Source organism: Mustela nigripes, chromosome 7, assembly GCF_022355385.1.
Source record: "Mustela nigripes isolate SB6536 chromosome 7, MUSNIG.SB6536, whole genome shotgun sequence".
Classification (NCBI taxonomy): Eukaryota; Metazoa; Chordata; class Mammalia; order Carnivora; family Mustelidae; genus Mustela; species Mustela nigripes.
The window spans coordinates 22,384,780-22,397,503 of NC_081563.1; the positions used below are offsets into that span (position 1 = coordinate 22,384,780).

General features: G+C 40.2%; 1 protein-coding gene across 3 annotated transcripts in view; it reads left to right on the plus strand.

Moving 5' to 3' along the window:
- The window catches only part of BABAM2 (BRISC and BRCA1 A complex member 2), a 406,624-nt gene that overhangs the window by 114,510 nt on the left and 279,390 nt on the right, over nucleotides 1–12,724 (plus strand). For all 3 annotated transcript variants that reach the window (XM_059405362.1, XM_059405361.1, XM_059405360.1), the window contains one exon: nucleotides 11,248–11,442. In XM_059405362.1, coding sequence (XP_059261345.1) covers nucleotides 11,248–11,442 — 195 coding nt within the window. The remainder of the gene's footprint in view (nucleotides 1–11,247; nucleotides 11,443–12,724) is intronic.

A 12,724-nucleotide genomic window follows, 5' to 3' on the forward strand; every position in this document is an offset into this window, starting at 1 on the left:
CCCGCTGCGGGGCTCAATCCCAGGACCCTGGGATTATGACCTGAGCGAAGGCAGAGGCTTTAACCCACTGAGCCACCCAGGCGCCCCTCCCATTCCTGTTCTTGAAGTGGTTCTATCATTGAGAGAAGAAAGGCTAGTAAAGGTTCTGTGGGGGGTACTCTTTCCCTTCTTTTCAACCCTATTGCATCTGAGGGGGTTTCCAATATAGAAAGGAATCTGCTCTGCCTTCTCCATTTTCATAAACAAGAAAGGCTGAACAATGGGATGTGGCTTGAGATTCCTTCCCTCCCTACTCTCTCCAGCCTTTGTGTCTTATCATCTATCTATCTCCAGTTCCAAAGAAACAGATATGCACTACGTGACCTTCAGGACCTTATGTGAAGTGGCAGTTCAACATGACATGGGGCTGCATGCTGTTCACTTTTTAAGGAGAACTGAAAGGTGATGTTACGGTAACTTCTGATGGGCAAGAAGGGATACTGCAATTCTTTTTTTAAATATTTAATTAATTTATTTGACAGAGAGACAGCAAGAGAGGGAACACAAGCAGGGGGAGTGGGAGAGGGAAAAGCAGACTTACTGCTGTGCAGGGAGCCTGATGTGGGGCTTGATCCCAGGACCCTGGGATCATGACCTGAGCTGAAGGCAGATGCTTAACGACTGAGCCACCCAGATGCCTGGGGATACTGCAATTTTTAAAAAATTTTCTAAATGGAACCAAGGGTATAGTTGTAGGTATTTTTGTATATTCTAGATGAAAAGCATGTTTACCTGTGGAAGAAACTAAATAAGTAAAGTAAACCAGTTCCAGTGATTCTGACACCCTAACACAAAATTGGGATGATAGAAAAATTCTCATGTAATGCACCAGTGGTGGGTCATCCCTCTGTAGATATTCTAAAATTCCCCAGATCTCCTCTGTTTTGTTTGTTTATTTGTTTGTTTTTTTTTAACCTCCTCTGTTAATTGGAAGTTTTCCTTACCTAGCAACTGTAGGTAAGGCTGCTTATTGAATGGCATTTCAAAAAGTCCAGATTTAAGTTTCCTTGTTTTGTGTTTTTTTCTATTACAAGCCTGTTGATTCTATCACTGGGAAAATCACGTGGGAAAGTGATCTTTCAGGCACTAAGGTTAATTGTGAATTTTGCTTAGGACATTACTTTTGTCCTTCTCAAGGATAGGTAATTGTCATGTTCTATGCTGACATACAATCAGGATCATTTTACCATTAGTAACTGGGAGATTTTACTGACTGTAAGCCCCAGAATGGACTACTGTATTTTATCCTTCAAGACAATACAAAGTCCTTTTAGAAAGATCCTAGGTCATAAAAAGTTAATAAATTACAACAGCAAAAATCAGGGAAGTTGGTTTTTCGTTAGGAGGCAGGTCAGAACCTTGGAGAGCTCTAAGAGTAAACTGGGGGAGAAATCACAGCCAGAAGCTTCCTTGGTTGGCCCAAATAGATTAGATTTTTTGAGAAGATGCCAATTCCATTTTGCTTATGGTCAAGGTATGTATGATTTAAGGTGACAAATCCCTTTCACTCTAAGCATGAGTTGTGTATTTGTGGACTAATTGGTGACTTGGGGCTAATGTCTTAAACTAGAGAAAATGCATTTCTTCAGCACATCTTCTTGTCCTCCAGGTCGTTTTATGAGTTTGGATTCCTCTTATCAGGACTTCTGGTACCAAAATGAAGATGGTTACAAACAGAGCGGAAGAACATAAGATTTCACAGAAGTGTTCACTGTGTACTAGATGAGATCCATTTTTTCCAGTAGAATTTTTTTTTTTTTTTCTGATGACATCTTAGGTAAAACTTCAGTAAAACCAAAACCAAAACCAAAGCCAAACCAAACCAAATAAACAGAATGGCAGAGGTGTTCTGGTGAAAGCAGGATTTAAGAGGTCTGGAGTGCCTCTGCTCAGATTACACCTGCCTCCCCCAGTAGCCACCGAACACAGGCAGCAAATCACCATGTTTCACCAGAGTACATTCAATTTACTTGTCAGACAAAATTCCTGAGTTGGTGTGAAGACTTTCTCTAACTACTTCTAGGAATACCTTTATTAGCCCCTATTGATTCCAGAAATATCCTTACACTGGTTGTCTCCCTACCTTTTCATTTCTGTGTCAGAGATTTGCATCTTTCCAGTTAGCTTTTGTGCTTCCCAGAAGTTTTCCCACTGAGTTTTCAAAGACCGTAATTAACGACAACTTCAAACATCATGGCAATAATCTCAGACCTTAGACTCACTAGGGCCCTGCCTAGAAGGATAAAGATAATTGTTAAGAGTACTTGAAAATAAAGCCACTGAGGATTGTAAAATGGCCCTATTTAATTTTTTGCCTTACCATATTTATTTCTGTGAGTGCACTACACATTTTAGTGGAACAGAACACAAGTGTGGTATATTCTCCCCTTCCACACACTCCATTTTGTTCTTAACACTTGAGGTTTCTCAAAAATAAAGTCCCACAGCATTAACTACAAGTTCATTGTAAAGGATGTGATTGGGAGTGCTGGCTTGTCTTTTCTGCTAGCGCCATGACTGTGAACTTGCGGAGGGTAGTTATATGGAAGTGGGAGTAGACTTGCTCTGAGGAGTCCCAGTTAGCTTCTCTTAATTCAGCTTCTGTTTCACCTGCCCTTACATTTCATGTTATGTTAACTCAACTGTAAGAAGTTGCTCTATTTTAAGAAAGTTTAAAGAAAGTTTAAAGTAATTGCATTTAAATTATTTTAGGCAATGCGTTAGACGAGTTCTAACAGACAGTGTGGATATTCAGTTTTGATAATGCCTGGTCTTCTTACAGATAGTTCAGTTAGCAGATTCATTCTTATCTTTTGTATTCCCTAGATGAAGTGATATTTAAAAAATTCATGCTGTCCAGCTACAGTTCTGTTAGAAGTGGAAAATGCCATCAGTCATTTCCTAAGACTTCCTTTCAGAGAAATGTAACACAAAAGAGTTTTGGTTGAGAGAAGCGTAATAGATTCCTACAACTGTTGCCATTGCACGGTGGCATATTGCAGTAGCTTTCTGGAAATGTTCTGTGAGGTTTAGAATTCAAGAAACAGTTCAAAGTTGCTTAAAGCATATTTATTTAGGGTTAAGTGATGCAAGATTTGTTCCAGAAGGCTATGGAGCTGGGTAATTTTGAGTGATAAAAAGAGACCAATGAAGCCTGACTTTATAAAACATGTAAGTGGCAAGTGGAATTTCTTAAACTTTGAGATGGAAACACAGTTCGGAATGAAATACTGAAGTATGCTATTCTATTTTAAAAATTTACAGTTTTCCATTATGAAAGTATGTGCATGTGTTACGTATGTGCACATATATACATACATACGTCTGGATAACAATGCAGTTAGAAATGCAGAAAATCTAGAACATTAGGAAGAAGGAAAAGAGAACACTGGTAAACAGCTCCCAAACTGTTAACATTAGTTGTGAACATTTCTTTTAGTAATTTTTTTTATGCATAGATTTTTTTTTGGTATAGGAGGTTAGGAAAGAATGGGAATAATCAAAGTTAAGATCATAATGTATATGCAGTTTTATATCTGTCTTCATTTAATATTTTGTCAGTATTTAATAGTATTTTCTATACTGTCTCCCAGTATTTGTAAACATACTGGCTGCATAGTATTCCTTGAGTGACCATAACAGTTTTTCAACAATTTCTTATTATTAGGCATTTAGGTTATTTGCAGTTTCGTGATATTTTAAATTACATTTTCTGCCAGTTGTGCTTTTCCCCCCCTTATTTTTGCTTTTTTCTTAGATAGATTCTGAGAAATAGGACTTCTAAGGGGTTTTGATAGTGAACATTTTTATGCTTCTTGAAAAATATTAACTGCTTGTATCAGTTTTCACTCTCATGTGTAAAAGTGTCCATTAAACTGCATCCTTCCTTCCCAGCATTAGCTGTCTGCTTGAGAAGTGAGGAGCTGGCCAAATCATGAGTCCCATGAGAGCAAGAGACAATTTGTGGGGGTTGAGGCCCCATCTTGGAGTAAGTCAGGCTACTGAGTTCAAATTAATACCTGATTCAAGGGAGGCTAGTCGAACCATGGGAGCCAGGGTATGTAGCTTCAAAGAGTGGGGAGAAGGTGCAGAGTGAGCAAAGCCAGAGGTGATCTAGAATACCCAAGAAGGGTCAGATGTTGGCACCTTACACAGTCCCAGTGTGGATCTTTCTGGGGGATAAGAGTAATCCACTTGGGGAGTGGGGTGGGGGATCTAAAATAAGTTGTGAGGGTGACTTTTGTTCTTGATACTCTTTTATGCTATTGGGAAAATACTGTTTCTTTTACCATGTACATATTATTTCTTCAATGAAAAGTTAGTTTATGACAAAGAAGAAACCAGAGAAATTAACATTTCTTTGATTATTGGTAAGGTTGCATGCTTTTCACATAACTGTTACTCCATTTCAATTTCTATTTTATCCGAATGCCAGACAGCGCAAAATTTTGTGGTATGAAGTGTCAAATAATTCCTTTTATCAATGGAAAATTTTCATTACAAGATTTGTTTCTGTTAAAGAAAATTTTTTCCCCTTAGATTTCTTTTCTCTCCATTATTAGGCAGCGATGGGTCCCAGGGCTCATTTGCTAATTTGCTTATTTTCCTCCTTTGTCTCCCCAAAGGTAGGAACTCAGTACATTGTTTCCCAGCTTCTTTCCTGGATTGAGGTCTGTGTGTGTGTGTGTGTGTGTGTGTGTGTGTGTCTGCGTTTGCCTCAGTATGGCTCAGAAGCCAGGTTTTCAGTAAGTGAGATGTGAACTGGGGTGAGCTGGGCCTCTGAAAATAGCATCCATCACTATGTTTCTGATCTAAGGAACCTGACAAGGAACTCAGGATTGGTTGAGATGTGTTCGAGGTTGTGGCCTGATTGACTGGGGAGTAGCATGTGTGGTGCATTGACGAGAGAGAAATGTGGGAAGGTTGAGGGTCCCAGATTCAGGAGCTTCCTTCAAATCGGGCAGCCTCGGGCAGGTGAGCCACCATGGGGAACCCCGAATTAATGCCAGGTGTGAGGTACGTCGTGGCGTGGTGAGGCAGGTGCCATTTGTTTGGTTAGAAACTGATATTTCAGTGAACTGAAGAGAGGGTCGGCAGAGTTATATTCTCTACTGTCACTTGCCGACGTGAATGTCAGAAGAACTCTTCAATGGTTCTAGTTACCCAGTCTTTAAAATGAGCTGACATGACACCTCCCTGACCTGTTTCATCAGTGTTCAGTGAGAATGAGGCAAGTTTCATGCTAGTAGTTAATTCTTTTGCTTCTGTTTATTTACTTTTATTGGGTTTTATCACTTTCTTCTAATGTGTGTTTCATTCCTTGTTTTTGAAATCTCTCTCTTTTTAAAGATTTTATATATTTACTTAGAGAGAGAGAGAGAGAGGCAGGGAGAGCACAAGCAGGGGGAGCGGCAGGCAGAGGGAGAAGCAGAACCCCTCGCTGAGCAGGAGGACCCCCTGCTGAGCAGGGCCCCCCCCCCCCCCGACCCAGCCCCAATGCAGGGCTCGATCCCAGGACCCTAGGATCATGACTTGAGTTGAAGGCAGGCGCTTAACTGACTGAGCCACCCAGGCACCCCATGAAATCTCTTTTCTATTCCCTTTTCTTTGGTAATATGTGTCCTGTGCTTACTCTTTGGGGCCATCTTCATTTCAGATTTCTTTCATGCATGTCCAAAAAAATCAGTAGAATAGGACTTAATATATAGAGAATAATATATGTGTGTGTATATTGTGTGTCTATGTATGTATAGTAATATAGAGGGAAATGCTTATTTTTCTCTTTTTTCTAAAGAGGCCTCTTAATTTATACCTTGAGCTATTCCCCCCCCCCCCACTTTGTTGTGGCTTGTACAGTTCCCTGAAGAAACTTTGGACACTTTCTCTGTCTCTACCCAGGAGAGTGGAAAGCTCCAACATCTGCCTCGTTAGACCATTTTAAACATATGTCCTCGTTTTAGGACATGATCACAATCTTGTAATATCTTGTCTGTTCTCCCCTTCTAAACAAAGTGTCTCAAACCACAAATTACGTAAGTGAAAGTGGTCATGTAGCAATAGTGCGGAGATTTTTATTTTGTTGAGACTGTCTGTACATCCCCTGATGGGGATGCTTTTCAGCTAAGTCATTTCCCACTGAAGCATACACTGAATGGTAGAGGTCAAATGTATTTCCATGTACTTGGAGATTGTATTTTAATGGGAAGGGACTTGTTAGCATATGTTTATGCATTTAACAATTAGGCTGAATTACTTGAAATGAATTCACATTGGTAAGAGATGTTTGCCAGCTTATATGCATGCATATATATATATGTGTGTGTGTGTGTGTGTGTGTATATATATATATATATATATATATATATATATATATTGTGGGATATAGGCTAACTTGCCAAACAGGTAAAGAGAAAAGATAGAATTAAAAAAGTACAAGTTGAGGCAACTAAACTTTTTTTTTGTCCTAGAACAGGGACTTGACCACTGACCAAGAAATGGAAATTGTAAATTTTTCCTGTTAATGTTTAATGATGATCTCTGAAGGAAATTCATAGCAAGTTACATAATCATTTTGAGTTCTCTACTGTGTTATTGCATCTTCTTTTTTTTAAAAGACTTTATTTATTTGAGAGAAAGAGAGAAATCAGGAGAGAGCGAGCAGGGGGAGGCTCAGAGGAAGAGGGAGAAGTAGACTCTCCCTGAGCAGGGAGCCCGACGAGGACTCAGTCCCAGGACCCTGGGATCATGACCTGAGCTGAAGGCAGACATTCAACAGACTGAGCCACCGAGGCACCCTGTGCTGTTATATCCTATTGATACCTTTGTGGTCTCGAGTAGCTCAAAAGGAATTTTCAGAATCTTGAGGTCAAGAGATTGGCCAGTGAGGACTTTGACACTCTTCTTTTCAAACAAATTCATAGATAGGACTGTCTTTGTTTCACTGTAAGATGCTCAAGAGCTGACTTTTTCCTCTGTTCATCAAATCTTTATTTGAACATCTCTTAAAACCTGTCTATCTTGTACCTAAGAGAGCATTTCATGATTTCCCATTGTCATTTGGTGCCTGGAAATCAACCCACTTGGTAGAGCAGAGTAATTGCTGTCCTTTGAAAGGATGCACTTTTTTTTAACCTTTTTTTTTCTTTTGATAGAAGACTTTTCTGGTGAGATTAGTTATGATATTAATGAATGTGATTATGTAAATGACTTTGTGATTATATAAATGAAATGTGTCAATGTTTAGAAGAGCTGCATAACTCTGTGAATCAGTATTTTCTAAATGACCAAATGCATGATGGTACAAAATCATACAGTAAGTAGAAGATACATTTAAAGTGCAGGATAGGTGAATGGAATTTAATGTAAGAGCATGAAATGTTTATTAATACAGTTTTGGATTCCACATTGCAGCTAGCCTTTAAGAAACTTCCGCTTGTTGGGGCTCCTGGGTGGCTCAGTGGGTTGAGCCTCTGCCTTCGACTCGGGTCGTGGTCTCAGGGTCCTGGGATTGGGCCTTGCATCGGGCTCTCTGCTCGGTGGTGAGCCTGCTTCCTCCTCTCTCTTTATGCCTGCCTCTCTGCCTACTTGTGATCTCTGTCTGTTGAATAAATAAATAAAATCTTTAAAAAAAAAAAAAAGAAACTTCCACTTGTTGAGTTTTGGTATAGTATCCAAGAAGAATATATCTAGAATTATTTGACAAGGCTATTAAAATACTTCTCTCTTTTTAAAGTACATATTTGAGTGAGGCTGGATTTTTTTTCATATCCTTTAGCCAAAACAACATATTGCAACATCGAATGTAAAAGCAGATATAAGCGCTCAGCTCTTTTATTAAACCAGACATTGAAGAGATTTGCAAGAATGTAAAACAATGCCATGCCCTATTTCTTTTGGAAATCCTAGTGAGTCCATTAAAAAAAAACGTTTTTATGTTAACATGTAGTAGGTTTATTATTTTAAAAAAATTAATAAGTATTCTTAAAATTTCTCAGTTTTCATTTTTAATATAGAAAATTTAATCCCTATAATTTGTCTACACAGAAACTCTTTGGTGTTCTCAATACTTCTTTTTTAAAGAGAGGTTTCCAAGACCAAAATGTGTAAGAGCCTTTGGTATAGTGCATAAGCAGGGACTTGGAGCCAAATTGCTTAAGTTTGAAACTCAACTTGATTGTTCAATAGCTCTGAATGAGATACTGAACCACTTTTGCCTTGTCTATAAGGTGGTGTAGTAATATACTTTATATGGTTGTGATACGGCCAACTTGAATGTATGAAAAGTTCTTAGAATTTATATAGCATTTGGCAAGCTATATAATTATTAGCTGTTGAACATTGGTAGTGTAACATGTATTCTCTTTTGTTGTTGCTAAATTTCTAGCTTTCTAGAGATTGGATGTTTTGGGGTATTAACACAGTCAGCTGTTATCAACAGAGTCCTATATCCACAGATGTTCTATATCCACAACCTTTTCCATAATCCTTTTTCCTCCAAGTCCGTGGTTCTTTGCTGTGCATTCGAATCACCCCAGGGGCTTTAATTTAAGACAAACACCCCAACACCCAAGACCTCAAAGAGGGACCTCAGTTTAACCCATTTGAACGAAAATCAGAAGGTGGGGGGTTTAGGCCCAAGTCGTAGTATTTTGAAGGCTCTCTAGGTGATTCCATAGCAAAGACTGATAACCACTGCTCTGGAGTCTGTCTCTCTGCCTGGAGGGTCTGCCTTTCCCTCCATGTTCTCTAGTATTGGAGCTGATTTCTCTCTCCCGTCCTTTATACCGTTGTGTCTGGGGGTATTGTGGGTGTTCTCCTTGCTCTTCGGTGCTGCTACCGAGGAAATTGTCATTCCCTTTTCCTTAAAATTTTCTGCATATATGATTTAAATGCATATAAATGATTCTTCTGAGTCAGGCACACTTTTGGTGGCGTTCCACAGCTCGTCAGTCCCAGTTACAGACCACCTCTGTTCCTTGGTTATAACCATCCTGTTCTCTGGCCACACCTCCTGTCTTTCCAGTTCGTTCTTTCTAGTACTTATCTGTAGTATGTTATCTCTTAAGAGTTATCAAATCAATTAGTCTTTTTATTAAGCCAATAGCACTGGCTGTAGGATTAACTGCTGTATTGACCTGGTTGGAGGAGTAAACCTCACCGTGATGAGCATCAGCGTGTCAGGCCTTTATTCCTTTTGTCATTCTTATTCTATTCACTGTCCTTGAATTTGCAGCAGCCCTAGTTCAAGGTTATATATTTTCCCTATCAATAAGCCTTTCCCCATGGAGTAATACCTAATGACCCACCAAACGCAGGACCACTCACCCTGCCACCCTTTCACGAATTCTCACCTCCCTTACAAACTTGCCTGGCTTTTTCCTGGCTTGACGTCCATGGTCCATGATTATAATCATTCTTTTGCAAACTCTCTAAGATCTTTGCCTCTCTTTCTTTCTGTTGTGCTCTTCTGGCAAAGTCCCAAGCTTTGTTAAATCCAAATTCCTCTCGCTTCACGTTTGCACCCAGGCAGGGTAATTTATGCTAATTGGCCTCACTTAAAAACCATCCCTCTAACCTCAGTGGGGCTTTTAGTGCTATCTGGAATTCCTCCTACATTTCTCCAGTCCATTTATTCTACTAAATGACTCTTCTAAATGACTGTTTCATACTTTCTTCTCCAACTTCCAGTATCCTTTCCTTCTTCTTGACTCCCATTTGATGACCTTCCTTTCTGTTTCAAGGAGAAAATAGAAGCTCTCTGGGGAGAACTGCCACACATCCTGTCACCACATGAAACAACCTGCCTGCCCTTAAACTCATTCGCTTGGTTTTTCCTCTCCTTCCTGGGGATGGGCTTTCTGTGCTCGTTTCTAAGGCCAGTCCTCTTGGAGATCCCATCCCGGTCTACCTATATTGTTTCTTTCCTCCTGCTGTTCTGCTTCCCATCTCCACCTTACCACCCCCGCCCCTGCCCTTCTCTACATGGACATCCCAGCAGACGACAAACATCTGAGCAAAACTTTCCGTTGACCCCACACTCCCCACTAGTTCCCAGTTTGAATTGTCTGCCCTAGCTATGTGCACTTTCTGCCCATCCTTTTTTAGACACCTGACAGTTATGTTTTATGTTACCAAAGACAACCCGTTGAAGATGCTGCTGATGGGTTTGTCCCTGGGCCCAGGGGTCAGCTCTCAGGCTTCCTTACCTCACCTTGTTAACGCCATTTCGCACAGCTGATCGCCTCTTTCTCCTTGAACCACTCCCCTCCCTAGGCTTCTGGGATGCGTGGTGTACGGTCCTCAGCAGCATTTACTACCATCCACTGATCTGTTTCATTTTTGTTAGTTATCTTGGCCCACCAAAATGTAAGCTCCTGGAGAGCAAGGGCTTGGCTTGTTTTTTTTTACTGCCTAGAACAGTGGCTGTTGCTTAATAATATGCATTTGATAGCTATTGTTGAATGAATGAATGTGAGCTTCACAATGACTGTTGACCAGATCTTCCCCCATTCCCAGCTCCTTTCTTGCTTGTAAGCTGTCATGGCCATTTCCTTCCTCTCTCTGAACCTCGCATTTCCTGATTTAGTTTCCCTCTTCTCTTCTCCATTAATATCATTTCCAGGCCAGACCATCACTGCTATGCTTATATTTCTGTGGGGCTCCAGTGTTTATAGAGTGTGTATTTATATCTGATACTTATGTCTGATGTAATACTTATATATTATATTACATGTTATATATATATTATATATAATACTGATACTTATATCTGATATTTATATCTGATGCAGGTTGTCGGGGACCTGGGTTGAATGATGTTAGCATAGAATGCTGGATGTATGTGCAGATTGAAAAAAATTAAAATTGTAACAGAATAAGAAGGAAATTAAGTCTTCTAGGGCTAAAATGATGGTCTTCCAGGATATCTAGGTTTCTTGTCTTATTACCACGCTGCTCTACATGTTACTGTGTCTGTCTCCTCATGATGGAATTCCACCGTGATTTTTCTGCCAGAACTTGTAGAAGGCAGGAGAAGTCACCAAGCTCAAAAGACCCTTCTAACTTCAATTCTGAGTTTATTCCTAATTAAGAGTAATCTGTTCCTCTTAGATTTTTGTAACTCTTTTCCTCTGTGTTGCTGTGCTGATGTGATACTGGACTTGTATGAAAATTCCTTTTTAACTGGCCTTTTATTTATGGCTTCCCCAGAACCTCGCCTCCTGGAATCCTTCAAATCCCGAATGTCTGTTGCTTGTGGTGAAGGAACTCGTGCAGCAATATCACCAATTCCAGTGCAGCCGCCTCCGGGAGAGCTCCCGCCTCATGTTTGAGTACCAGACGTTACTGGAAGAGCCACAGTATGGAGAGAACATGGAGATTTATGCTGGGAAGAAAAACAACTGGGTAAGGTTTTTTTTTTTTTTTTTTTTTTTTTTTTTGAGGATGGGAAAATAAAAGGCACTTCATCTGTAATAAAATAATTCAGATGTTCATTTACCATTTCCTTAGATAAATATGGTTTGGGTTGCCTGCATACGTGCTCATAATTTAGAGCTTGAAGAGACTTGAATATTCATCTGATTCATTATGTTCCTCAAAACGATCACCTGGAGAAGTTGGTAAAATTTGGAGGCTTCTGTCCTCGGCCCCAGATGTTCATGAGTCACAGGGGAAGCCTCGGGGGCTGCATGTATAACCAGGTCCCTTGGAGGTGCTGACACAGGTCACACAGGCCACATATTTGAGACACTGCCAAGTGCCCCTTCCTTTTTGATGTCGAACATCTCTCCCAGTCAGATAAGAGAGGTCAGTAACTCTGAAGGTAGCTAGGTTATATGGAGCCTTTTATAATCTCTTTTGGGAATTTCTCGACTTTGTAGGATCTTTTAAAGACACCAGTCGGGTCATAGCTCTCCTCTGCCCAGAACTTACATATAACTCTCTTTTTCTCATGTGATGAAGCCAAAGTCCCCCCAGTGACGTAGATAGGCCCTACTTGCTTCCCTTCGCCACTGCTCTACCCATCATGGCTTCTCTGTTTCATCTCTTACCTCTTCTAGAAGTTTCCAAATCCGGCATTATAGCACACATGCTGGGCTGCAGATGCAGGGTGCTCCTACCCTAGGGTCCCTGTGTAGCTTTCCCTTGTTGGGCATCTTTTCCGTAGATATTTTCGTGGCTGGTGCCCTTTCTTTTTAGTTTTCACTCATATGTTATATTCTCTGTGGTGCCTGTGTTAATACCTCCCCCACCCTTTTTTAAAAAGTAGACTCCATGCTGAGCTCCCAGGGTGGGGCTGGAACTCATGACCTGAGATCAAGATCTGAGTTGAGATCAAAAATCAGTCACTTAACCGACTGAGCCACCTAGGTGTCCCAACACCCCCAATTTTCTTAAATAGCTTCTTTGAGGTACAATTTACATACCATAAATTCCCGGGTTTTAAGTGTCCAGTTCAGTGATTTTTTTTAACACATTTGCTAAGTTGAGCCACCACCACACAATCCATTTTGAGAATGATTCCATCACCCCGATGAGATTGCTCATGCTCATTTATGGTTAATTCTCTTCCTACTCTAACCCAAAAGAAAGTAGTTAGGAACTATTAAACTACTTTATCTCTGTGTAGATTTTTTTCTTACAGTGGTGTCATTTAATATGTGGTCTTCTGTGGCTGGCTTCTGTC